Source organism: Anolis carolinensis, chromosome 5 (genome assembly GCF_035594765.1).
Source record: "Anolis carolinensis isolate JA03-04 chromosome 5, rAnoCar3.1.pri, whole genome shotgun sequence".
Classification (NCBI taxonomy): Eukaryota; Metazoa; Chordata; class Lepidosauria; order Squamata; family Dactyloidae; genus Anolis; species Anolis carolinensis.
This window is the reverse complement of record NC_085845.1, coordinates 47,084,980-47,110,286: the sequence shown is the minus strand read 5'-3', so window position 1 is coordinate 47,110,286 and position 25,307 is coordinate 47,084,980. Positions and strand designations below refer to the sequence as shown.

The 25,307-nt window shown below is 37.4% G+C and overlaps 1 protein-coding gene across 4 annotated transcripts in view; it reads left to right on the top strand.

The window, feature by feature from the left end:
• The first annotated feature begins 10,581 nt into the window (after nt 1-10,581).
• Nucleotides 10,582-25,307, top strand: part of ttc29 (tetratricopeptide repeat domain 29) — a 107,077-nt gene continuing 92,351 nt past the window's right edge. The window contains exons 1-4 of one of the 4 annotated variants that reach the window (XM_008112015.3): nt 10,582-10,954; nt 12,297-12,338; nt 14,998-15,092; nt 17,977-18,060. In XM_008112015.3, coding sequence (XP_008110222.1) covers nt 15,004-15,092; nt 17,977-18,060 — 173 coding nt within the window. In that variant the 5' untranslated portion in view covers nt 10,582-10,954; nt 12,297-12,338; nt 14,998-15,003. Of the gene's footprint in view, nt 10,955-12,296; nt 12,339-14,997; nt 15,093-17,474; nt 17,696-17,976; nt 18,061-25,307 lie in introns of those variants that run through there. The other 3 variants (XM_008112014.3, XM_003221690.4, XM_062980955.1) reach the window with 3 other exon arrangements.

Below are 25,307 nucleotides of genomic sequence, written 5' to 3'. Positions count from 1 at the left end.
CCGCGCAGCTGGATTACAGGCGCGCGCCACCGCGCCCGGCTCAAGACCCAAACAAGCCTGACGCGGGTGGAGGAGAGTGACGGCTTAGTGTCAGCTCACCACAGCCGCTCCTGAATGAACACACGAGACTCTCTGTGATATCACCAGAAACTTTTACTGTAGGAAACATGAACATCAAAAAAGCCAAGAATGGGAGGCTCCGGCCAACCATCCTTTATATACCCTCCCCCTCATTTGAAAAGTCTCTTCCCGCTCAGTAAAACCCCGCGCAAATTCCCCGCCAAGTCCAGCAGCCGTTTCTTCTCCGAGTCCTGAGCCGCAGGTGTCTTATCAATGTCAGTGACCCTGAAACTCAGAGCCACATACAGGCTCTAGTAGCAGGGTTCTGACAGTCATGTATGTAGAAATGGAGAATTGTGCTATGCCATGGCATTCCTGTGTTCATTGGGGAATTGAGTATGTTGTATGGCTGGTGGGCTGGAATATGTATTTAATTTTTTTATGTCAGGAGCGATTTGAGAAACTGCAAGTTGCTTCTGGTGTGAGAGAACTGGCTGCCTGCAAGGGCATTGCCCAGGGGATGCCTGAATGTTTGATGTTTTACCATCCTTGTGGGAGGCTTCTCTCATGTCCCCACATGGGTGGTGGGGGGTGGTGGTGGAGCTGACAGAGGGAGCTCACCCGCTCTTCCCGGATTCAAGCCTGTCGATCAGCAGCCCTGCCAGCATAAGGTTTAACCCATTGCACCACCCATTTAATATTCTGATGTAAATCTTATTAATCTTTCTTTCATTGTATTTATTCAGTTCCTGTTGCCGTTCAAGAGGTTACAGTTTAAAATGATGACTGAAGTCATGTTCAAATATGTTCCACATTTCCAGGAGCTGAAGTTTGGTTATAACTTTGAAGAATTAGGAAAGACTTTCCAAGTCAAATGTTAATCCATGTTTTGAATGACAGATAAGGTAATTGGGGAAACAACATGAATAACTAAATAAATACAAGTCGGAAAGCATTAAAAAATGACTGGCAAACAACAACAGAAAATCCATTGGGTTTTTTTTTAGCTGTCTTCCATCCTGCTAAAATACAAATTGAGCTTAAGATGTGTAATTATTGGTTAAACTATGTTTAATGAAATGTAAAGACCTTTGTACTCCTGAATGGATAATTTATATGCCACTTTATTGTCTCCCAAGGTTTAATTAAATGTTTGCCTTGTGGCTAATCAGCTACAATTAATAAAAAGAAGCGTATCAGCTGACGTCACTTTTAGAGAATATTGAAGCAGCTCCTGTTTGCGACTCAGTAGCTAATTTGCTCATAGCTCAGAACAATACAGACTATTTCCCACTAGTTGTTACCCATAGCAATTAAGGAAATTAGTACGCTATATGAATACTCAACTCAATAAATTGTACTAAAAAAGCTTTAAAAATTATACAAGTAATAAAGAATATAAAATGAAGTGTCTGGATGACTCCCCATATGCTTTGCATTCTTTTCTAATCAGGGTGGCCTTGGCTGCAACCCAGACCAATGTGGTGTTTCTGACAGAAAGTAATAGTCAGATGGCAGGCTGCAGTTCACAAACATGATGTGTATTGAACTTCAACTTTGTTTAATTCTGGTTTTCTTCTCATTAATTTGAAGATCAAAGTCTGGCAGGTTTCAATCACCATGCTGGACTCAACTACTGTTCCCGTTTCCAGTCCTATCTTTCTTTGGGCCCACTGTTCTCTGTTTCATGATTTGGTATTGCAGACATGGCATTGTTGACTGGTTTCCAGCATCCCCATCTGTTGCATCTCCATTTGAGTGAGAATGATGTCATTCATTTCACAGATTTGATCTTGAACAGGCTATCTAGAAAGACTTGGCTCAAATTAGGGATGTAGTTTCTAGATTCTTACTGACTTAGGTGATCCCTCGTTGTCCAAGTATGATGGCCTTTCAAGTGTAGTGTCTTGGCGGTGGATACATAGGTGACTGTGGAGCCTAATTCTTGAGCCACATGTTCTTCCACAGTGTGGACATCGATTCCCAGGTGGAAGGCTGTTCCAGTCAGAGTTGGCTTGCTGCGCCTTCCTCTTGGCATGTTTCTCCTTTTCGCCCTCCATTCGTGCCTCTTCAAATTCCACTGCACTGCTGATCACAGATGACCTTCAGTTAGAGGGCACAAAGATCAGGGCTTCTCAGTTCTCGGTGTCTATGCCACAGTTTTTAAGGTTCGTTTTAAACCCATCTTTAAATCTCTTTTCCTGTCCGCCAACATTTTGTTTTCTGTTCTTGAGTTGGGAGTATAGTAACTGCTTTCTTTGAGAGGCAGTGATCGGACATTCGGACAACATGGCCAGTCCAGTGGAGTTGATAGTGTAGGAGCATTGCTTCAATGCTAGTGGTCTTTGCTTCTTCCAGCACGCTGCCATTTGTCCGCCTGTCTTTACAAGACATTTACAGGATTTTTCGGAGGCAACGCTGATGGAATCGTTCCAGGTGTTGAGTGTGACATCTGTAGACAGTCCACATTTCGCAGGCGTATAACAGGGTTGGGAGGACAATAGCTTTATAAACTTTGTGTATAAAGTTTCTATATTCATTCTAATATGGATTGAAAGTTTGAAGCATCAGGTGTAGGAAGGAGCAGTGCACCTGGGCAGGGTCAACAAAGCTCAGTATAGGATTAACAGAGATGTACAGAAATAGATTCTTCAAGCAATTGGGGCTTTCATTCCTCAGTGGGGAATCTCTCATGACAAGCCTTGGCTGTTCCATAACAATGGTTTTCATCCTTCTGCAGAAGGTTCTGGAATTTTCCTTAGGAATCTGCAGTGAAGTTTGTGCTTTTTAGCCATTTCACTCTAGTTGTGGGGTTGTGGGCAGTGCTGGGTTTAGGAGGATTGAGGTGCTGTGCTAGTTAGGTTATAAGGCCCCTTACTTGGACCCTGAAGGAGGTAGGCCCGGTAAGCATACACTGCCATAGACTATCAACTTTATCATTATGTCTGAAATCGCTTTGAAACAAAATGCCTTCAGATTTAGAATTGCACCACATAAGCAAAATCCATCATAAAAAAAATTGGCAGGAAGATGGCCCCCCTTGGCCAACGGGGTCTTGAGCTTGAGGAGACCGGCACTGGTTGTGGGGTGCAGGCACTCTTTTAGTTTCTATTTATGCTATTCTCATGGAGGGACCAAAAGGAGAAGAGGTCTTGCCTACAAACATTTGCCTTGAGCAGAAAAGGAAAGCAGTTCTTTGCCCCAGGCTTGGCCCTCGCCTCGACACAACAGAACCATTTGAGAGGATCATTTGAGTCTTTTTGTGGCGAGAAAAAACAGGGTATAAATAGTCGTCAGGATCCTGGTTCTCCCTTCACAAGAATTAGGTGTAGAAGAATTGCAGGGGAGTTTCTACTTGGACAGACCTGACTTAACTGACCTCCCTCACACAAATGTCCACATAACACTTTCCCCGCTGCATTACCAATTACTGTTTCATAATAAAGTGCTATCTAGTGTCCTAATACTGTTGCTGTGTATTGACATTCCTAGTAGGGGGACAAATGAATACAGTCACATATCCTAAACAGCTTACTTTATTATGGCTTGCTCTTTTGACAGATCGAAATTATAGACGTGTAACATGCTTTTGACCCACTGTCTGCTCTTTTGATCATACACTGCCATGGAAGTTAAAGTGGTGTCAAACCGCATTAATTCTACAGTGTAGATCAGCGGTTCTTAAACTATGTTTACCACATGTTAGGATTTCTGGGAGTTGAAGGCCAAAACATCTGGGAACCCACAAGTTGAGAACCACTGGTGTAGATGGACCCCTAGTCTGTTGATGGATCCAACTATAAATGTTTGATTTAATATTTAAAGGCCAAAATCCCTTAAAACAAAATAAAAAACAGTGTGTGCGCGTGTAATTTCAGATCTTGAGATCTACATTGCAAATCATGTTCTGGGTACCACTAAGAAAAAGGTAGCTTATTTAGGAGACATGTATCTTAGAGGCAGCACTATGGCTGTGGAGTATCTTCCCAAACAAATTCATTTTGGGGACTTTTGTGGTCTTTTTGAAACCAGGTGCTTACTTTCAGTATTTAACTTTAAATAAGGTTTGTTCCTTTGGTGTTCTGTTACATATTTGAAATCTGTTTCTTCAGAATCTCTGCAGCAAAATATCATATTAGAAATAGTTATATCACAAATTGTTGGTTCATTTTATGTTTTAAAGCTGTATTACTAGTTCATGCTGTGAACCATCCAGAGAGCAATGTTCCGAGACAGCTTTATACAAACATAAATGTTTATTTTTTCTTGTTTTCTTTTAAAATGCTTTGTTATTTAATTCTGAAGTATGGATGTAGTAGTCCATCCTATTGTGTGGAAGACACAAATACAAAAAGGAAAGCTCACCACCATTCTTTGAATCTGTTGTTATGCATTCTGATTCCCCCACTCCCCAGAAATACAAAATAAAAAACCCACAAAGCCACCATAAACTACACAGAATAAATAGTATCTTGGCCTATGTTCTGATCACCTTTCATTCACTCATGAAGGAGACCTTCACATTCACTTGCCTGAGGCAATGAAGAAGTTGAGGTCTTTCATGCTCAGGAAGGGAAGATAACAGCCTGCTTTCCAGAGAGACATGTCTGACTACACAAGTTCAACATTTTGTACTTTTGTTAGTTGTTGGATTTCTTATTAGTTCATATAGGATTCCTTCATAATCATGTCATGGTCGATGTATGTATGAGCTTCTGTTACCAGTGTTTAAAATGAGTATTTTGGTGATAAGTTGCAATTGAGATAAATAATATACAGTATTTATTATTTATGTTTCTCGGATAAATGTCAACAAAGAAAAAGTGAAGTAATAGAGTTCAACGTTTGCTCAGTTACAAGCAGGAGGACACTTGCTTTCTGGTGCTGTGGCATGATATCTTTTGTACAACAATTTGTAAAAGGGCAAATATCATACACAGTTTTGGATCATTATACATCACAATCTACAGCTGGAGAGATGGCTTCACTTTTTAAACACAGGGCCCTTCCAGACAGGCCGTATATCCCAGGATCTGATCCCAGGTTTTCTGTTTATCCCAGATTATCTGGCAATGCGGACTCATATAATCCAGTTTAATGCAAAAAACCTGGGATCAGATCCTGGGATATAGGGCCTGTCTGGGAGAGCCTGTAGACGAACAGGGATTTGTAACTTTAAAGGTACTTTCCTTCTATATCTGTTCAGCATAAACTCCATTAAGTTCAGAGAAGTATGAACAGGATTGTAACCTAAGTTTGTAGAAAGCCAAGAAGAAAATGCTGATGCAAAAAAAGTAACAAGATTACATATACAGTACTACAGAATTCTCTCCATTGATTTATCCTACTTACTGTGAATGCATAAACAATGTTTATAAGTTTTGTAGTCGTAAATCTATTGACATAGTGCAACTTCAAACAAAAATAGAAGTCCAACATTATCCAGAGACTAGTATTAACATTTCCAGCAGAGCATTGGAATTTCATTTTAACTACATAATTTTTTGCATAAATCTAATCCTTGAAGCCAAACAGTGGAAATGAAATACATCTACTAACTCCAGTCCATCAACAGTGTGTTGAACAGAAACAGTGGTTTCCTGGCACACTATTACAGTAGTTAACACACCAGCCTCATGAGGGCAACCTTGACCAGTTTATTATATCTTCTTTCTGGTTCCCAGCACATATAGGTAAAGGTAAAAGGTTTCCCCTGATGTCCTGTAGTACTCTGAGGGTTGGTGCTCATTTCCATTTCTAAGCCGAAGAGCCGGAGTTGTCCGTAGACACCTCCGAGGTCATGTGGTTGGCATGGCTGCATGGAACGCTGTTACCTTCTCACCAGAATGGTACCTATTGATCTACTCATATTTGCAAGTTTTTGAACTGCTAGGTTGGCAGAAGCTGGGGCGAACAGCAGGAGCTCATCGCGCTCCCCGGATTTGAAATATCAACCTTTTGGTCAGCAAGTTCAGCAGCTCAGCAGTCTAACCTGCTGCGCCACTGGAGGCACCAGCACATGTAGCACACTTCATTCTAGCAACTCTCCAGCATTCATATGGCTGTGAACATAGGCCTAATCTACACTGCCATGAAATCCAATTTCTGAATCCAGATTATCTGATTTGAACTGGATTACAGGTCAGTGTAGATTGAGCCTTATTCTGGCTCCAGCCTTTGTCTCACAATGAACATGGTAACCTTCTCAGTTCATCAGTATATTCACACATTTTGCATTTCTATGGCTATTCAACATAGTTTGCTCATTAGGGTTTGTTCCTACTGTGTTTCCCCGAAAATAAGACATCCCCTGAAAATAAGACCCATAGAGGTTTTGGTGAATTGCTAAATATAAGACATCCCCCGAAAGCAAGACCTAGGAGGAGGGAGCCACCGCCACCAAGGAAGGTGCGTGCGGCGTGAAGGAGGAGGGAAAGGCCCGTGCCTTTCCCTCCTCCTCCTCCTTGTGCGTGCCTTCTTCGGTGGAGGAGGAGGGAGCAAAATAAGACATCCCCTGAAAATAAGACCTAGCATGTCTCTGGGAACAAAAAATAATATAAGACACTGTCTTATTTTTGGAGAAACACAGGAACTACTCACTCCATGCCTCTGGGGAAGCAGACTTTAGTCCATGAAAGCTTATGCCACCAACTTCTTTATCTCATGCTGGATCTACACTGCCCTTTATCCCAGGATCTGATGCCAAATTATTCTCTAATCCCAGATTATCTGGTAGTGTCGACTCATATTATCCAATTCAAAGCAGATAATCTGGGACCAGATCCTGAGATATAGGGCAGTGTAGATCAAGCCTTAGTCTCAAAGCTGCTACAAAACTATTTTCCATAATGAAATTCCAGACTATATCTTTGAATTCTGCCCTCACTGTGATCCTATTAATGAGAAACACCCAAGAGCCAGGATGCTCTGCTCAGGCCATGGCTTCTTTTATTAAATCAATTTTCCTGAAGCATGGTCTCCCATCTTTTCTACTACCTTCCATGTTCCCCAAAATTGTTATCTTTTCTTTCAACTTCCAACCAATTGATAAGCAAACCCCTTGGAAATTAATGATACTTACTTCTGAATAAACAAAAACATTATCTCATTGTAAAATGGTTCAAAAAACATGTCAGAGTTTAGTTATTCTCAATGACACCTGTATTTCAGAGAATATAAGAGATAACTTCTTTCAGATTGGGTTAGGACTGTTGAAATGATAGTCTGATATTATGTGAGTAGATGATAGTAGGATATGTAATGGGAAGTATTTTCTCACCTACTACCGTAAGAAGTAATGAGACCAGACAATTATACGGAGGAAACTAGGACCATCTATTGTTACTTTAACTTTTACAAGAAATGCATTTATAAAATTGAATACTAATAATATGAAATCACTTGCAGGAAAAGAAATACAGAATCTATTGAACTATCAAAGATACGGGCCTATGTTTCCGTTCTTTCTCTCATAAGTATGTTTGATAAAAGCCTTACTATCTAAGGCTACAATATATGAGTGCAGTTGGCACCACTTTAACTGCCATGACTCAATGCTAGGGAATTCTGCCAGTTTTGCCTTCTCTGTGGGTGCCCCAGCAGGATTCCATAGCACTGAGCCATGGTAGTTAAAGTGGTGTCAAACTGCATTCATTCTACACCCTAACCTAAGAATTAATGGATGGATGCTTACTTGGCATGTGAGTTCATCAAGATTGTAAGATTTTACACAAGAAGCATAACTAAGGCAATAGTTTCCTGTATTTACAAGTTGCACTTCACATGAATTGATTATGCATGATAAAATTGCATTATATGAGTCTACACAGACCAATATGGCAGTGTAGATGGGGTCTACAATGCAGAGAACTCAATCTTTGACATCTCACAGCTTATTGCAAATTAGAAGATCCCTTGCACCTGATCCAAAACATGAGAAGTGAGAAATACATTTTAGGATTACAATCACAGTGAAACTGAGAACAGTGTATGGAGTAAAAGTTCTGGCTTTCTAAACTCTCATGACAAGGAACATGACACTATCCCAGTACATTGGAGCATATTAATGAAAAGCAAGAGTAGAGATACCTTCAATGATTTCTCTGCGGAAAGTCTGTTTGATCTTCAGTGGCACTTTGGTTGCCATCACGTTCCTCAAACAGAAAGTTAAACAAAGGAACACATGATGCACAGACACTTCTGCATACGGTTCAATACAAAGTATGTCTATCATTAGAAAGAAAAGACAGATTACTTTAGTAAGTATGCTGTTGTTTACACAGATGCGAACAGGGTGTCTTGCTAATCAGTCAGAGGAAACCAAAAAAAAGTGCATGTTTATTTGAAAAAGAAATGACTGAATGTAGTTTTAATTAGCATGATATCTTTTAATGAAATCATATGGACAGGAGAATATCTCTATAGCAATTAGTATAGTTACTAGGCTGCATTGGACATTTTTTCCTTGGTATGTAATCGAAGAAGGTGAAGATACCATCTTGAGGAAATAAATGGGACAAATAACAGGGGTCAATGCTATGGAATCCTGGGAATTGTAATTTTGCAAGGTAGTTAGTCTTCACTGCCAAAGAATACTGGCACCTCAACAAACTACAAGGCATTGAGTATAGCAGTTAAAGTAGAGTCAAACTACATTAATTCTACAATGTAGATGTGCCATCTAAAATTAATACTAAGTGTGACACTAACAGAAAATACTGATGCAATCTTATTTCCTTACTTTGGAATATTAAACACATCAGTCTATTTTGGTTTTTGGTGGGGAAAAAGAATGTTTGGAATACAAAAAGCAGTTTATTCAAACCACAATTACAAATGGAATTTAAACATTACTTATTTGTTACAAACAGGGCTACATTGGCTCTGAACTGTAAACAATGCATGTACTGGGTTGTTGTGAGTTTTCCAGGCTGTATGGCCATGTTCCAGAAGCATTCTCTCCTGATACTTCGCCCACATCTATGGCAGGCATCCTCAGAGGTTGTGAGGCCTGTTGGAAAGTGGGGTTTATATATACTGTATGTGGAATGATGTCCAGGGTGGGAGAAAGAACTCTTGCCTGTTTGAGGAAAATGCGGGTGTTACAGTTAGCCACCTTGATTAGCATGGAATGCCCTTGCAGCTTCAAAACCTGGCTGCTTCCTGCCTGGGGGATCCTTTGTTGGGAGGTGTTAGCTGGTCCTAATTGAGTCATGTCTGGAATTCCCCTGTTTCTGAGTGTTGTTCTTTATTTACTGTCCTGACTTTAGAATTTTTAAAATACTGGTAGCCTGATTTTGTTCATTTTTATGGTTTCCTCCTTTCTACTGAAATTGTCCACATGGGTTTACTCTTTTGTCATGCCAGTTTATCACAAGCAGGGAAAATGAAAGAAGCCACCATTATAACCAAATTATCACCAAATCAACTGCTGAGTACGCCTGTCCTGTCTGGCACAAGTCTGCTCATGCGAAGCAGGTGGACATAGCATTGAATGAAACATGCAGAATCATCACAGGATGTCTTAAACCTACACCTGCTGATAAACTCTACAAGTTAGCTGGCATCCCCCCCCCCCCCCCCATGTACGACGGGAGGTTGCTGCTAACTGTGAGAGAAATAAGGTTGAACATTGTGAAAGCCACCCACTGCATGACTATCAGCCTCCTCCCAGTAGCCTCAAATCAAGGAAAAGCTTCTTGAGAACCACCACTCCTCTGTTGCCTGCTTTTGGTCTTAAAGTATTTAGCTTGTGCTTGTGATTCCTTTATCACTTTTAAACTTATTTTTTATGCAATGCTTTTGACACGAAATAAATAAAAGCCAAATTGAAAAACAACTTTTATCTCTTCCATTCATCTCCAACATCAAGCAGGCAGAAATCACTCATTTTCACAAAAAGCAACTGGGGGCCCTTTCAGACAGCCATAAAACCCAGAATGTCAAGGTAGAGTATCCACAATATCTGCTTTGAACTGGGTTATCTAAGTCTACACTGCCATATAATCCAGTTCAATGTGAATTTTATACAGCTGTGTGGAAGGGGCCTGAGAAAAATTAGCCACGGCCAGGAACTGCAATGATCTGATCCTGCACATAGTCTTGCATAAGAGTCTTCCTATTACATAGTTTTTAGAAGTAATTTTGGGCTGGCAAATGTATTTTATTCATGATTCTAAATGAGAATATTATGGAAATAATTTTCCTTTTAAAAGGGCTACAGAGAAGAAGAAAAAACTCCCAGAACATCAAGGCAAAAAAACCCACAATATCTGCTTTGAACTGGGTTATCTGAGTCCACATTGCCATATATTCTAGTTCAAAGCAGATAATGTGGGATTTTATTCATCTGTTAGGAAAGGTAAAGACTTTGCAAAAATACAACTTCCATGATTCCATAGCACTCACTGAGCCACAGCACTGAAAAGTATTGTCAAATTGCTTTGAAGCAGCCATTGAATGGTGAAAACCTGGACCCTGATACACCGCGCAGCGCAGGCGGAAGGCCGAGTGAAACGTCACTGCATGACGTCACGCGGTGACGCTTACTGGCGGGAAACCGCACTCTTCTCCTCCGCCAGGCCTGGGAGGGCGTGGCTTGGGCTGAGCGTTGCAAGGGGGTTGTTGCCATGGTGACCCTGGGGCGTCTTTCTCAGAATCTGAGGCCTACTAAGTGTGTTTTTATGAGAGGGGAGAATCAGGGTAGCCTCGCGCCCTCTACTTTCTCTGCTGCTGGGTTGAGGTCTTTCCTTTTGAGACAGCAGGAGATTTGAAGACTGTTCTGTGTGTAGCTGATGTGATTTAAGCTAAATCCCTCAGAAGACGCGTGCCTCGGTCCACCTGGCAACAGGGTTTGTTTCAGCCCCAGGGAAGAGGCGAGAAAGGTGACAGACAGGTAGGTGATTCTGACACAGACATAGGCTTAGGGTACATCTACATTTGTAGAATGAATGCAGTTTGACACCGCTTTAACTGCCATGGCTCAATACTTTGGAGCAGGCCCCTAGCCAGAGAAATAAATTGGGGAGGGGTTGATTTTTGAGGTCAGTGTCTCCTATTTATTTATCAGAAGCGAACCGAGGGTACAAGTTGTAATGTATCAGAAAACGCAAAGTTTTAAAAAACTTGGCATTATACAAAATGTATTTTGACCAGTAGCTGGCCACTTGGAGTGTCCCTGGTGTCGCTGTGAGAAGGTCCTCCACTGTGCATGTGGCAGGGCTCAGACTGCATTGTAATAGGTGGTCTGTTGTTTGCTCTTCTCCACACTTGCATGTCGTGGACTCCACTTTGTGGCCCCATTTCTTAAGGTTAGTTCTGCAGCTCATAGTGCCAGAGTGCAGTCTGTTCAGCGCCTTCCAAGTCGACCAGTCTTCTATGTGCCCAGGAAGGAGTTTCTCATCTGGCATCAGCCACTGATTGAAATTCCGTGTTTTAGCCTGCCAGTTTTGGACTCTCACTTGCTGAGGTGTTCCTGCGAGCATCTCTGTAGATCTTAGAAAACTATTTCCTGATTTAAGGCGTTGGCATGCTGGCTGAAACCCGAAGAGGGGATGGACCAGAGATGTCAATGCCTTGGTTCTTTTATGCTGGCTGCTACTTCCCAGCCGATGTCAGGTGGTGCAATGCCAGCTAAACAGTATAATTTCTGCAGTGGTGTGGGGCGTAGACAGCCTGTGATAATGTGGCATGTCTCATTAAGAGCCACATCCACTGTTTTAACGTGGTGAGATGTATTTCACACTGGGCATGTGTTATCAAATAACAGTAAAGAAAAAGTACTACACTCTTCTGAACAGAATGACATCTGAGGAAGCTTCAAACTTTTCCTGCTCAGGACGTGGCTTAGATCTTTCCAAGTATGGCTAAGAGAATTGATAAGAGAGAATCAACATCATTTCAAGAGGGAAGATTTGTTACACTGAAATTCTTGGTTCTTCTGTCTGATGGTGCACTTTTTCTGTATCATAAATTATGGTCATTAAGTCACATGTAGACAATTAAAGTGCTGCATCACAATGAGGACAATCAGGTTGAAACATCAGTAACAGAGATTGCTCAGGCAATGTGTTTCTGTGTACTGATCATGCATATATGTACATCTTGGAATTTTTGTGATATATAATATGAATGCTCCTCACGGGATGTGCATGTCAGGATGGGCCTTTTTTGTTCAGTCATTCATATTCCAAAAATTATATTTTTTTGTCTTTATGTTATAATCTCTTCCTTTCCAGATATCTTAAAAGAACAAGCATAGAATTACACTTCAGTAAACTGTAAGTGTTTGTCATCTTGAATTATTACAATTCAAGCCTTGAATAATAATAATAATAATAATAATAATAATAATAATCTATTTTTCTATCCCGCCACCATCTCCCCGAAGGGACTCGGGGCAGCTAACATGGGGCCGAGCTCAACACAGAAACAAAGTATAACAAAGTATAACAATTTAAAACACATATCAGTAACTAAAAACAATGGTACAACAACCAAGTAAAATAATCAGTTAAAACATAACATACAATATAACATAAAATGACCAAGCAAAATGAGTTAATGATATAAACATAGTGGTACTAGGGATAAATAGGGGTCGAGCATGAGAAAATACACAATTTCAAGGGCTTTTGATAAAGTGCATGGACAAGTGTCAGAGAATGTGGATATGACAAGTGTAGTTGTCCTTCTGAACCACCTTTTGATGCCAGTAGTGAACATTCTGCTTTCAGTTGAGTTGCACTGTCAAGGATTGCCTTCTGTACATAGTATTCATCATCATCATCATCATCACGAGTTCTTATACCTTAAAATAAAACATCTCCTTATGATGATGGTGAATACTATGTGCTTAGATTGGTCTCTTGAATAGTACAATTACAGTGCATTTTAAATTGATCCTGAATACATGTTCTACAGACTTCTTGTACTGAGATAAATACACTCATGGCATTTATGCTGCCAAATGCCCATTCAGAAAGGTCTAGTTTGTATTTTTGGTCCTTTGTAGCTGATGGGCAAGATTCTGTAGACTTAGTTTAGAAAGAGATCAGATCCATATTAGCTCATGTTAATCTTGGCTCATTATAATGTCTTGACCCGACCTCGGTTTTGTAATTGGGAACATTATAAGATCTCCATTATGAGCATTATGTTACATTATAAGATCTGGTCATGATCATCTTCCCTGCTCTGACTCCTTTGCCACTCTCACGAAATCTTTTTCGCCGATTATGACGGGAGCAAAGAACTGTTGCTGCCTCAAATAGTCCTTAGAATACTACAGTGATCACACTCCAAATTAGGTTTATGGTAATTGTGGTGAAAGTATGCTTCACAACAGTTTTAAGAATCTAATGCTATAAAGCAAGAGCTCCAGGAGCAGCTGTTTTAGGCTGGATCTACACTGCCCTATATAACTGGTTTATATGAGTCTAGACTACAAGATAATTTGGGATAAGTAGATAATCTGGGGTCAGATCCTGGGATATAAGGCAGTATAGATCCAGCCCAAGTATCTTCCAGCATGCAAGTTTAGTGAAAGAGTGCAGGAAGCAGTTGCCATTATAGGAAGGAAAAGGTTCAATTAATTAGTTGAGCTCATATTTGCATTTGTTTGTAATTCATTCAGAAGTTCTAAACAGATGAAGTTTATATTAGTCTTCATCTAACCTTGCATAGTTGCGTATGCTATCTTTCAGCTATTGCTATTACTCCCCACTTGTCAATTGTTCTTACTTTTAAAGCAAAGTAAATTTCCTTGCAATAGCTCTAACAATTAGAGAACTTTCTTTCTATTTTTCAAGTGCCTTGTTTCTACTTCCATTAAAAGTTTGTGCCTCGAGGCCTGCCAGCAGGGCTTACAATACCTACATTAAACCAAATTTAAGAGTAAGGGTGCTCCTGCTGCTAACATTCTTAGATCACAGGCGTGCAAAACGAAGGAACTGGCAGCTGTACCTTTAATGGTAGGAAGTGTAAGCTGAGTACGTGGGGGAAAAAACACAGTGCTCTATATGACAAAAAAGTCCCATTAGCATTTATGAACTTCAAAATGACAAGCTAGACTGCTCTGTCTTAGGGATTTTTTGTTCTGCTTAAAAGATATAACACTTCTGTTCATATAAGACTAATTATGGTATTAGGTAGCTATCATATTGTCATTGCAACACACTAGCTAACTATTGTATATAGCGTTATTAATGATATGCAAACCACGTTCATTATATTTTTTTGTGAGGTTGACAATAATAGGTTCTATACATATTTAGGTCCTGTTTCTTTTTAAAATAAAGAAGAATTGACCTTTCAGACCACACTATTTGTAGAAGTGTTCTTCTACAAGTACATGAATATTTGAGGCAAAAATTAAAATACTGATTTGACAAATACTACTGGTAATTCAATGAAGGAGACAGTTATCTTTACTTTTCCTAGCCAATAAAAAACAGCTATGTTAACACATTCTGTTGCTCTAGTTATACTTATTTTGTTCAATGAACCTACTTGATATATCACAACTTGGTTGTATAATCAAGTGTTTTAATTTTCCAATTGTTCCTCTTTAAACATCAGTGTTTTTCATATCTATGTGACAATGTCAACAGAGCATTATTCCAAGCATTATTTTTTGAGAGTGAGGAATATGCTCATCTTTCAAAATTTCCTGAGAAATCTCATTTACAAGATTTCCCCTGTCTTCATTTTTCTTAGAAGTTTACAAGTAGTAACAACATACTTTGAAGTAACATTTTGTCATGCCTCCTTCTATGTGCGCAAGTGCTATTTCGTATGCTTTTTAACAATGATGTATTAACGTATTCTTTTTAACATAATGAGTTAGTTTAATAGCTTTATACATTTTTGTAGTGAATGCTTTAGAGAAGTGAAAACTATTTTAACGAATTGCTTAAAAGTATTTTGTATTTTTCTTAGTTCAAAATGAGTATATTTCCTCCGGTGCCAAAGAGAAGTCCCAAAGCTCACCCAAGTATGGAAGATATAAAGTGTCCTTCACCAAACCTTGCAAGGTGTGTGTGTTTTGTTTCTATTTTCTTTTGCTTGATTGCTGTATTTGATTGTGGTTCCTAAAACCATAAAGCATGAGTGGAGAAATTAAGGTTTAAGGGCCATATTGTGACCCTCAGCACTTCCCAGAGGAGTTTTTTTAATGCTTCAGTCTCCCCCACTCCCCAAATGATATGAAGGGACAGTTTCATTATATTTTTTTAGGCACAGGAAATGCCCTTTTCAAATAGAAAATAATACAGAAGTTGAATTTAGGATCGCTGCCTGTTAAAATGCTTATTTATTTGATTTATACCTCGCCTTTCTCTTGGCATGTGATCCAAGGAAGCATTCATCAGACCTCATTTGGAATACTGTGTCCAGTTCTGGACACCACAATTCGAGAAGGACATTGACAAATGGAATGTGCCCAGAGAAGGGTGACCAAAATAGTAAATAGTCTGGAAGCCAAGCCCTAGGACAGTGGTTCCCAACCTTTGGGCCTCCACGTATTTTGGACTTCAGCTCCCACAGTTCCCAATATCTGGTAAACTGGCTGGGATTTCTTGAAGGTGAAGTCCAAAACACCTGGAGGCCCAAAGGCTGGGAACCACTGCCTTAGGAGGAACAGCTTAGGGAACTGGGTATGTTTAGCCTGGAGAAGAGAAGTTTAAGAAATGACCTGATAGCTATGTTTAAATTTTTGAAAGGATATCATATTGTGACGAGGGGACAAAATTGTTTTCTGCTGTTCCAGAGACTAGCAGCAATGGATTCAAACTGCAATAAAAGAGATTCCACCTCAACATTAAGAACAATTTCCTGATGGCAAGAGCTGTTCAATAGTGAAATACACAGCCTTGGAGTGTGATAGAGTCTTCTTTTCTGGAAGTTTTTAAACAGGAGCTGGATCAGTCTCTGTCAGAAGTGCACAGCAGAGGACTGGATAGCCCTTGTGGTCTCTTTCAACTCTATGATTCTATGACACTGATATCAAGAATATAAAATTATGCCCATATAGCTCAGGAAATCGTATTATTTACAATTATAGTAAATCCCAGTGGATCTACTACTGGGAATTTGGGACTAACAGTTTGATTTAGGCCCAAGTTCCATGTCTTTATTACCAAACGTATGCATTTTTGGCCTAGATGATGTGTTATCTGTTTAGCTTTGTCAGATTATTTAAGATAGTAAATATTTAAGTCAAGAATTCATTTAGCAAAGATAACTGTGCATAATGGATAAAAAGCAGGAAGGAATGCAAAATGCTTTTGTGAGAAAATGGCATTAGCTTTAAAATGAAGGGTGTTTTCATAAATATGGATATACTTATACTGGAAAACCATGGCATACCTTTGTAGTTTTGAGTCAGTATTTATGGGATTTCACTTGTTTATATGAAAATTTAAGAGAACTTTGTGGCTTACAAGAAAATCAATTTAAGCAATTTAAAATTTAAAACAGAAATAATGTAAACGTCCTAAAACCATATTAAGCAATGCTAACGATTGTAAAAAAAATTAAACGATTAAAAGCATGTATATATACAGTTGTGGATAATATAATTAGGCTTTTAATAAGTCAGTGTTTTTATTTGATGCCCAAAATGAAATCGGGGTGAGTGCCAATGCGGATATACACAGGGGGGAATTCTTGTTGCAGACCTCAGGAAAGCATAATTAGGAAGATGGGCTTTTTTGGATATTGAGGGCGCAAGCTAATTAAGGCTTTCAGTGTGATTAATCAGCACCTTGAATTCAGACCATATGAGAAACCCCAATTTTGGGTAGATGTATTTCTAGGCATTATTTATTTAACAGAAAAAAATTGTACCAAAGATGGCAATAGCTTGAAAAAAATAGAAGTAGGCTCCTGCACAACAAAGAAGAGTAGTTCAACATGTTTCAGCAGATTACCTTGAAGCTGAAAAGATGCTCATGTGAAATAACACAGGTCAGGTCCACCTTGCATAAGGAAACAAAATCTTTTGAACCTGCATGAAAGCTTCATCCAAAATGAATCCAGAGACAACCTTTTCTTTTACCAGCCACCACTTTTCTTATGATGTTCATTTGGTGGCCAAAATTTATACATCTACACTTTTTTTAACATGCTGGAGGTAGCTCACTAGCCTTACTGCTCACCCCTTTGCTGTTCTAAGGGATTGTGGAAGCAGCTGCTGTTTACCTTACCTGATGTTGGCAGGTACGTCATAGAGTAGGGTGCTTTGAATGCGATTTCCTGCTTCTTTGGCAGGGGATTGGACTAGATGGCCCATGAGGTCTCTTCCAACTCTACTATTCTATGGTTCTATAATTCTATGAATCCCTTTGTTTCATGGGATGCTTCTAGAATGGCTGGGGGGAAATAATAATTCTGTAGCTAACATGCTTATTTTTCTTCCCATTGGTACCAGTGGAAAGAAAAGGCTGAAGAGGGAAGGGCTTGGAAAGTCTCTGCCTGCCTGCCCTTGCTACTTCTCTACTCTGTACAGTTGCTGTCATTGTGTGCTTACCTAAGAATACCCATGTCTCAATCAGTTCTGATAGTGCACCATTTTGATTATCATACTTAAGGGGGCATTGATTGTCCAACTGCTGCAAAACATGGAGAATCTAAGAAGGTTTGTAACATAGACAGTGAAAATGAAAGTCAGAAATAACAAGAACCTTCTGCCAAAGACAAGTGTACTTTTCTGCAAGAAGAAACGGCTGGAAATAGCAACAGACCAAAGAGTTAAAATTATACGCATACATGTTTATAGTATGTGTTTGATAAAATACTTTGTCAATATTTTAATATATATCTGTCTTTGCTCGGCAAAGATTAATTCATAATATATGTAGCAGATTTTGACACTGAGTCACCTAACAGTGTTCTTTATTTTTTTAAATTTAAATTTAGGATGCATTTGATCAAAGGCAAAGATGCCATAGATCGTTATTTGGCCATGCATATCAAAGGATTGTCAAAACAAGAGGCTGCTGCGTAAGTAAGGTCTTTCTGAAGCCTTTTTTATAGAACAAGTTTATTGTTTTCTTTGTTTCTGGTGTTATTCATTGAAATCTAAAGTTCCTCAGGCAATTTTCTGAGGAACATGGCATTTAAAAATTAAAACTGATATTAAATAATTATGTATCAGTGCTACTTATCTTGCATATATCAAAGCGTTTGGTTCAGTGCCTGTGTTAATTCATGATTCACCAAACTATTTTCACATTTGAAACATTTAATTGTTTATCAGTAATTAAAACTTTCCATTTTTCTTCCCTGTTTTGTGAAAACCACTCACTTAAGGCTAAAATATTATTTTTCAAAATCCTGTTGTGTTTTATTGTGCTGATTCTTTATCATGTGCTCTCTCTTTGAAAGCTTCTGTCCAAAAACAGCCTAGGGGAAATGCTATTTTTTGTAAAATATATACAGTTTCCATAGAATTTTTCAAAAAGTCTGTATAGCAGCATTTTGGTGCCTTTCTTGTGTCATTGAAATTAGTGTAATAATTCACAACTTCTGTTCAAGATTTGCCACTGTAGGGAATAGTATCTTAATTGCATCTAGCATCTTTCATTGCCTTGTTCCGTACAAAAGATCATATCAGTGCCAACTGTATATCTATATATGTGTGTGGAGTTTTTTATGTTTACTTATGTGTGTGAAATGTATATGTGATTTATTTTGTTCACATCTGAAGCAGATTTATCTGAAATTTCCCAATGCCTCCTTTTTAATGTTTTCATTTTTGTGCAATCCCATTCACTAGATGTACCATCAGACATTTTCTTTTCCGATAAGACAGGTTTTTACAAGACTTGTATTAAAATAAAGTGAGCTTTCTAAAAGTATTGTTTTGAGGTAATACAGCAAAACATGGCTTCCCTGGTGTTTCCCAACTGCTTAGGATCTCTATGAAGTCCACTGCCAAAGCCTGAACAGTTAGCCTTTTAGCCATATGGAATTCTGGGCTTGTCTCTCCCTGCTTTGTCTTTTTCTGGAAAGCAAATCCTTGCATAACTACCTCCTTCCCCCCTTTCTTCCTGCTTTGAGTTGGGTAGTAACATAACATAATGCAAGTGATCTTTAAGATTTAGGAAAAAACAAAGGAATCAAGGATGCAGTTATACACGGGCTTACTTGAAAATAATTCCCAATGTAATAAGATTTGCTTTTGAATAGAGATGTATAGGAATTGTACTGTGCATTGTACTGCAGTGCAGGAGCAAATGCTGGAGCACACAGTACCATTCTTTCTATGTCTTTTTATTATTGTGAGACTAGAAAATTCAGAAACAAGAAGCAGAAATCAGTAGGACACCATTTCATTACCAATACTATTACAAAGGGACGATACAGTAGCTTAAACTGTCACATTTATTAGTTGAAAAAATACAAATACAGTCTTCCTATGCAAAATTATGCTGTTATTTTGCATTTGGCCAAAAGTACTGTTATTTTATTATAGAATATAAGCCAAGACTTATTTTTTTCTAATTAGAACAAAAGAAGGTAACAGTACTTGCTGGAAGAGTTTAGTTCAGACTTGAGATCATTTATGAAGTATTCCACAATTAGCATTATGAAATATTGATATAGAATGTCTGTCTGTCTATCTGGTATACAATATATGAGATGGCAGTACAGTTTCTCACTGACTCAATCCTTATAATGTGAGAAGTAATTTCAGGGCTACTAAAGTGTGTCCATGAGATATGCAATTTGGACATATTGCAGTAGAAGAATATATGATGAAGTTGTCTTTATTTAAAATATTGGAAGATTACTAATACTCAAATAGTTGCTATTCACCATGGGTAAAAATTGTCATGACCTTCTAGTGAAAGGTTTGTGATGTGATGTTTTTTATTCCAGTATACTTTGATACATTGCCTTTTTGAAGTGTTTAGAACATTCTGTGCAACGCTGAGGAAAGTAGCATAGGATTTCATCCTTACTTCCCAACAAAGTCATTTAAAATTAATTACTAAAGTCAAAGATGTATAACTATTTTAATTCCTGGATTCAGAGGGATGCCATTCTAGTAGTTTTCTTCCTTAAGAAAAAAAAACCACATATGGGATAATAGGGGAAAGATGCAGCTGCCTTAATCAAGACAGATTTAATGTTTTGTATACTCATAACTTCAGTCTATTTTAAGAATTCTTTGTATTTCTCATCAAACAAACCCTTTTCAAGAAATCATATATAGTTTTGTATATAGATTTGTAAAACAAGGGTAAGTTCACATATGCCATAAATATGTGGATTATAAATTATGTGAGGCAAAACTGCAGATTTCAAGTACAGTACATACATTCTCATACCTTGAATAACAGATTCCACGCTGCCGTCCTGTACTCATTTACCTAGGTGTAAGTTTCATTGGTGTCAGTGAATTGCAGATCTGTAAAGGACTGCACTGTTAACATGAGCTGAGGTTTATGCATTTAATACCCACTCAAACAGGATCCACATCCTGAGTGTGTAATATTTATAAAATAATGTTATGCATGTCTGTGAAGTCTGCTAGGATTAAGGGGGACTCATGATACTTCCAAATATGTATTCAAAGGACCACAAACTTAATTTACTTAACCCAAATTCTATTTGGCTTCCCCACTGCCTTATTCTGTCCGATTCATCTATTTTTCCCCAGGTAGCTATTACTTCTGGTGGCATTGCATAACATTGTGGCTGCAGTTCTAAATAGACTTTCCAGGGAGTAAGCTCTGTTGGACATAGTAATATCTGAGTAGCCACACAATACAGGACTGATTTATAACTTGCCTTCTTTAACACTTGTGACAGGCACCAAACACATTTAACATTTTAAAAATATTTCTAAAAGCACAGAAAATCAGCTTCAACAAGTAGAAGTCCTATTAGCTCATCTTTGTTGACAATCTTGTTCCTGTAAATGATGCCTTATAAATTAAGGAATATCAATACGTAAAGCAATGTTTTGAAGATCTATCAGTAATTTTAATGATAGTGAATTCTTTGTGAATAGGCAGCCAGTTGTAGGATTTTATTTGATCTATACACATATACCTGTCTAATTATAGTGATCCCCCCACCCAAGTTTAGAAATATAATTTGTGAAAAAAACAAGTGTAATTTTTAATATGTTGTAGTATGGAACCATCTTGTTCATATGCAAGTAAGCTAGTCATTCTGTGATATGACCCTGAACTATCCTTTTCCTTTGGTTTTCTGATCTTGCAACTGCAACAATTAGCATTGTATAGCCACTAAACAGATTATTATCATCATCACAGTTTTTTTTTAGTTGCCCGTTACTCCTAGTTTTTTTAAATTCTGGTACTGCTGCAAATTGTTGAGGGTTTTTTACAGATCAGCCTATGTTTATATGCACAGTATGTTACCTTTCAGACTACATAAGGATTCCCACAAGATAATGACCTTACTATTAATGTATAAGTTGTTGTTCTTTCATAATATGAACATCCACACTTACAATTGGATTGGATTGTGTGATTTTTAAATAATGGTTTTAAGATTTATATGCTTTAATTATGTGCTTTTGAAGTAATTGTTGGTTTTTTTACTATGTATGTTTGGCATCGAATTGTGCCTGTTGTGAGCCGCCCTGAGTCTCCTTTGGGGTGAGAAGGGCAGGATATAAATGAAGTAAATAAATAAATAAATACATCTATTTTTCTCTAACCCCCTGTTACTGTGAGAAAAGTTGTCCAAGTTATAAACAGCATTATGACGCGGTTTGTTTTTTTTGGGTAATGCTTCCACAGTTTCAATATTGTTTAAATATGTATTGTTTTCCAGCCTAAATAATTCTTAATAATCTTCCTTGTTGTGACCAGAATTCTATGTTTTCATTCAGCAACATGGTCTTTCAGAGATACATTCTGTTTGAAAGAAATAAGGAAGAGAGTGTCTTTTTATTCAGATTAATGTGCTCCCACACTTTCTTTTAGTATGATATGCATATGAATGTGATTAGAGAAAGACAAAAGAATAGGAATGTATGGTAAATGAATAGTTTACCTTATATGAAAATCTACTCTACACATTTGTATAATAGGGAAGACTTTTCTTGAAAAGGTTAAAAAGTTCTAATCAACTTCTGTACATAATGTAGAAGTTCCATTTTCTAAACTCTGCAAAAGAAAGTTTCATATTTAATGGGAAATCATGAATAATTCCATTTATTATCTACTTCCTCCTTTCAAAGACATGATCTGGATAAAAGGCGGGGTGAATAATTTCAAAAAATACAATACATTTTTAATGGGAAGGTGCAAACTACAGATTCTCATGACTATTAGCAAGTGTAGGGGAAACAGAATTTTACTTGCAAAAACTCATCATACTCTGGCGAAGATAAAATACAAAGACACACTTTAATAAAGAAGAACACTGAACTGAAGTTTTACTTTTTAATGTAACTTGTTGTTTTTGCTAAGTTTAGTCCTATGGTTTCCTAAAGCTTTGATTTCTCAATAGTTCAATAGCATTTGGTATGGAATATAGGATACAAGTAAACAATTGTGCCTTATTTGAAATGTGCCTAGAATTATTATGGAAATATTCAGTGTGCAAAATGATGCAAAACACAAATGTGAGTTTGACCTAGAATTTAAAGAATAGATATTCTGGATTTTGCATAAATTATTCTGCTTTTTAATCTTATGCTGAAATGTTTCAGGTTGTTTTTTCTCCAATTTAAAAATCTATTTAGTCTAGATTGGGGGGGGGGGGGAGTGTGCAAATCTTATGTCTTTCTGATAATATTTCTTCGAAGGGCCCAATATTAAATATTGTTTTTTAGTCAGGTCTGGTTTGGACATAATGAAGTGTATGCTTTTAACCTTTACTTCTCATTCCACTCAAAGAGGAATTAGAACAAGCCACCATTCCCTGAGTTCAAGCTTAAATAGTAGATTGTCATTTCTCAGAAATGAAAGCTTTTTTATTCTGTTAAAGGAAAAATATAGAGCTCAGTGCTGCTGCAGGCTCATTTTTTATGACAAAGGGTTTGCCATTGTTTGAACTAGACCAATAAAATAGGGTAACAGAGTATTTAAAGTATATTTTACCATGCCCTTTAAACTTTAGTAATCTGAAGGTAAATTGGGGTTTATACATAGGAATGTGGTACTGTTTATTAGTATATTTGTTGAAAGGCAGACTGTAGCACAAAATTGCAGAGCTTATGAGCAAATTCTATTTTTTGCCAGTTTAATTGGAACTGTAGGTCTCTTTCTCACTACAGATGTTAAATTATCGCAGTACAAGAAATAAGTTAATATTAGCACTGGCTAATTTTTAAAAATAAGACATTTGATGCATGTTGGTTGAGCATAGGAGAATTACAGACTTAAGACTGCAGTTTTATACTCAGTAGGATTTAATGCATGAAATTGCACTATTACTGTTATTGTCTGAGACTCACCTAGTGGAATACTTCTGATCCTAGCGCTTCTATGAGAAACACCACTTGCTCCTTTCTCACATCCTTAAAACCTGCTGGAAAGTTTTTAACACCATGAAGGGATGCAGAGAGAGCAAGGGATGGAGAGAAAGTCTCAATTTCACAGGCATTGAACATAGATCTTGGTTACAGCATTTGCAGCATTTTGGTCTTGATTTTTACTGATCTCCCTCCCTCTATATAGATGTATGAGTTGAAAGGCAGTTGGGGATATATTTCGTCCATACAAATGTAACTTTTGAAATAAAATGTTGCTTACAGAATCTTGTGCCACAGCTGCTAATATTTAAAGTGTCACTGAACTATTTTTTAAAAATCTGTTCGGTTACTTTACATTGATGGTGTCAAGTAATAAAAGAAGATGAGTTCCTTTAAATTGGCATATTTTAATTACAGATAACTGAATTTGTTACTTAAGAAAAAAGACATAAAAGAAATTTGCTTTTGGAAAACAATGTTTGTCCTGGTGTTGATAGAGAAAATAACACTTTCCTTCCCACAAAAAAACCCTTTTACAATTGGCAGAACATGTTTTAATAAAAGCATATATTGCACATTCATTCCAGTTTAACAATGCATAGTATATCAATTACTAAGGCTTTCTTTCCCATCATGAATATATGAAAAGTATGTTCCAAAACATTTTTTCTTGGTTAGTGGAGAGGTAATTCCATTATTTTGCAGTCATTTCATCAATGTTTTCCTTAAGATGGTTACAATTGATTGGCCTTCTACCTTTTGCATTATTGGATTTGTTGCATGATCTTAAACAAAAAGAGATGTATGTATGTATGAATTGATTAAAGATTTTTTAACTGATATGCTGTGAATCTACATTTGATTGAACAGTTCTACTGAACGTGTCCTTTCTAGGAAAGGCAAAGAGTGTCAGGAAAGAAACTTTGCTAAGTCAAGGTCACATTGGAAAATGTTTGTACATCTACTTCTTTGGTTATTATTGTATGAAGTGATAAACCAATTGTTCTTGCTTAAATTTAACATTGTTAGCTATTACAAAAATATATACTAAAATGTTTGCTGTTAAATCTGAAAGTCAACTCAGCATTGTAAATTCTATACCCTTTTTACAATAACATTTTTAAAAGCTACTGCAGTGGCACTAACATTGGCAAACAATAAATATATAACATACATTTATATGTATAACGTATATAGGTACATATATTTCTCAACCTTCATTGTGCATAGGTTTCATTCATTGCTCCTCCAGAATATTAGGTTTCAATCTTCATTTTGACCTGATGGTGGTAGTGCTGGTTGTTTTCATGTAACTTGTTGCAGATAAGTTCAGCGAATAAATTGATAACAGAAATTTAAGAAAGATTTAAATTTCACCCAAACATGCAAGTTCCAGGATTAGATTTTTTAATTATTACTAACAACAAAACCTAAAAAACTGGAACATTAAAATTGAACTATATTCCTGATTCAGTTTATGTGTAATTAATCTAATGCAAGTATCTTTATTCTCTTTTAATGAAATGTGTGGTAAAATAGGTAAATATAAACACAGTTTGAAAATAAGTCAATGGATATATAAAACTGAAATGTAAATATTTTAAATCATATTTAAGCATTCTACAGCTTATGGAATTTTACATGGAATTTATAATTTCTTGTTAGCCATTCAATTTTTATTACAACAGCAGCTTTCCAAAATGGCAGATTTTCTATAATCAGTCCAAGAAACATTTCAATAGGCAACAGAATAAAACTATGTGTAGTTTTTACAAAGAAGATTTTT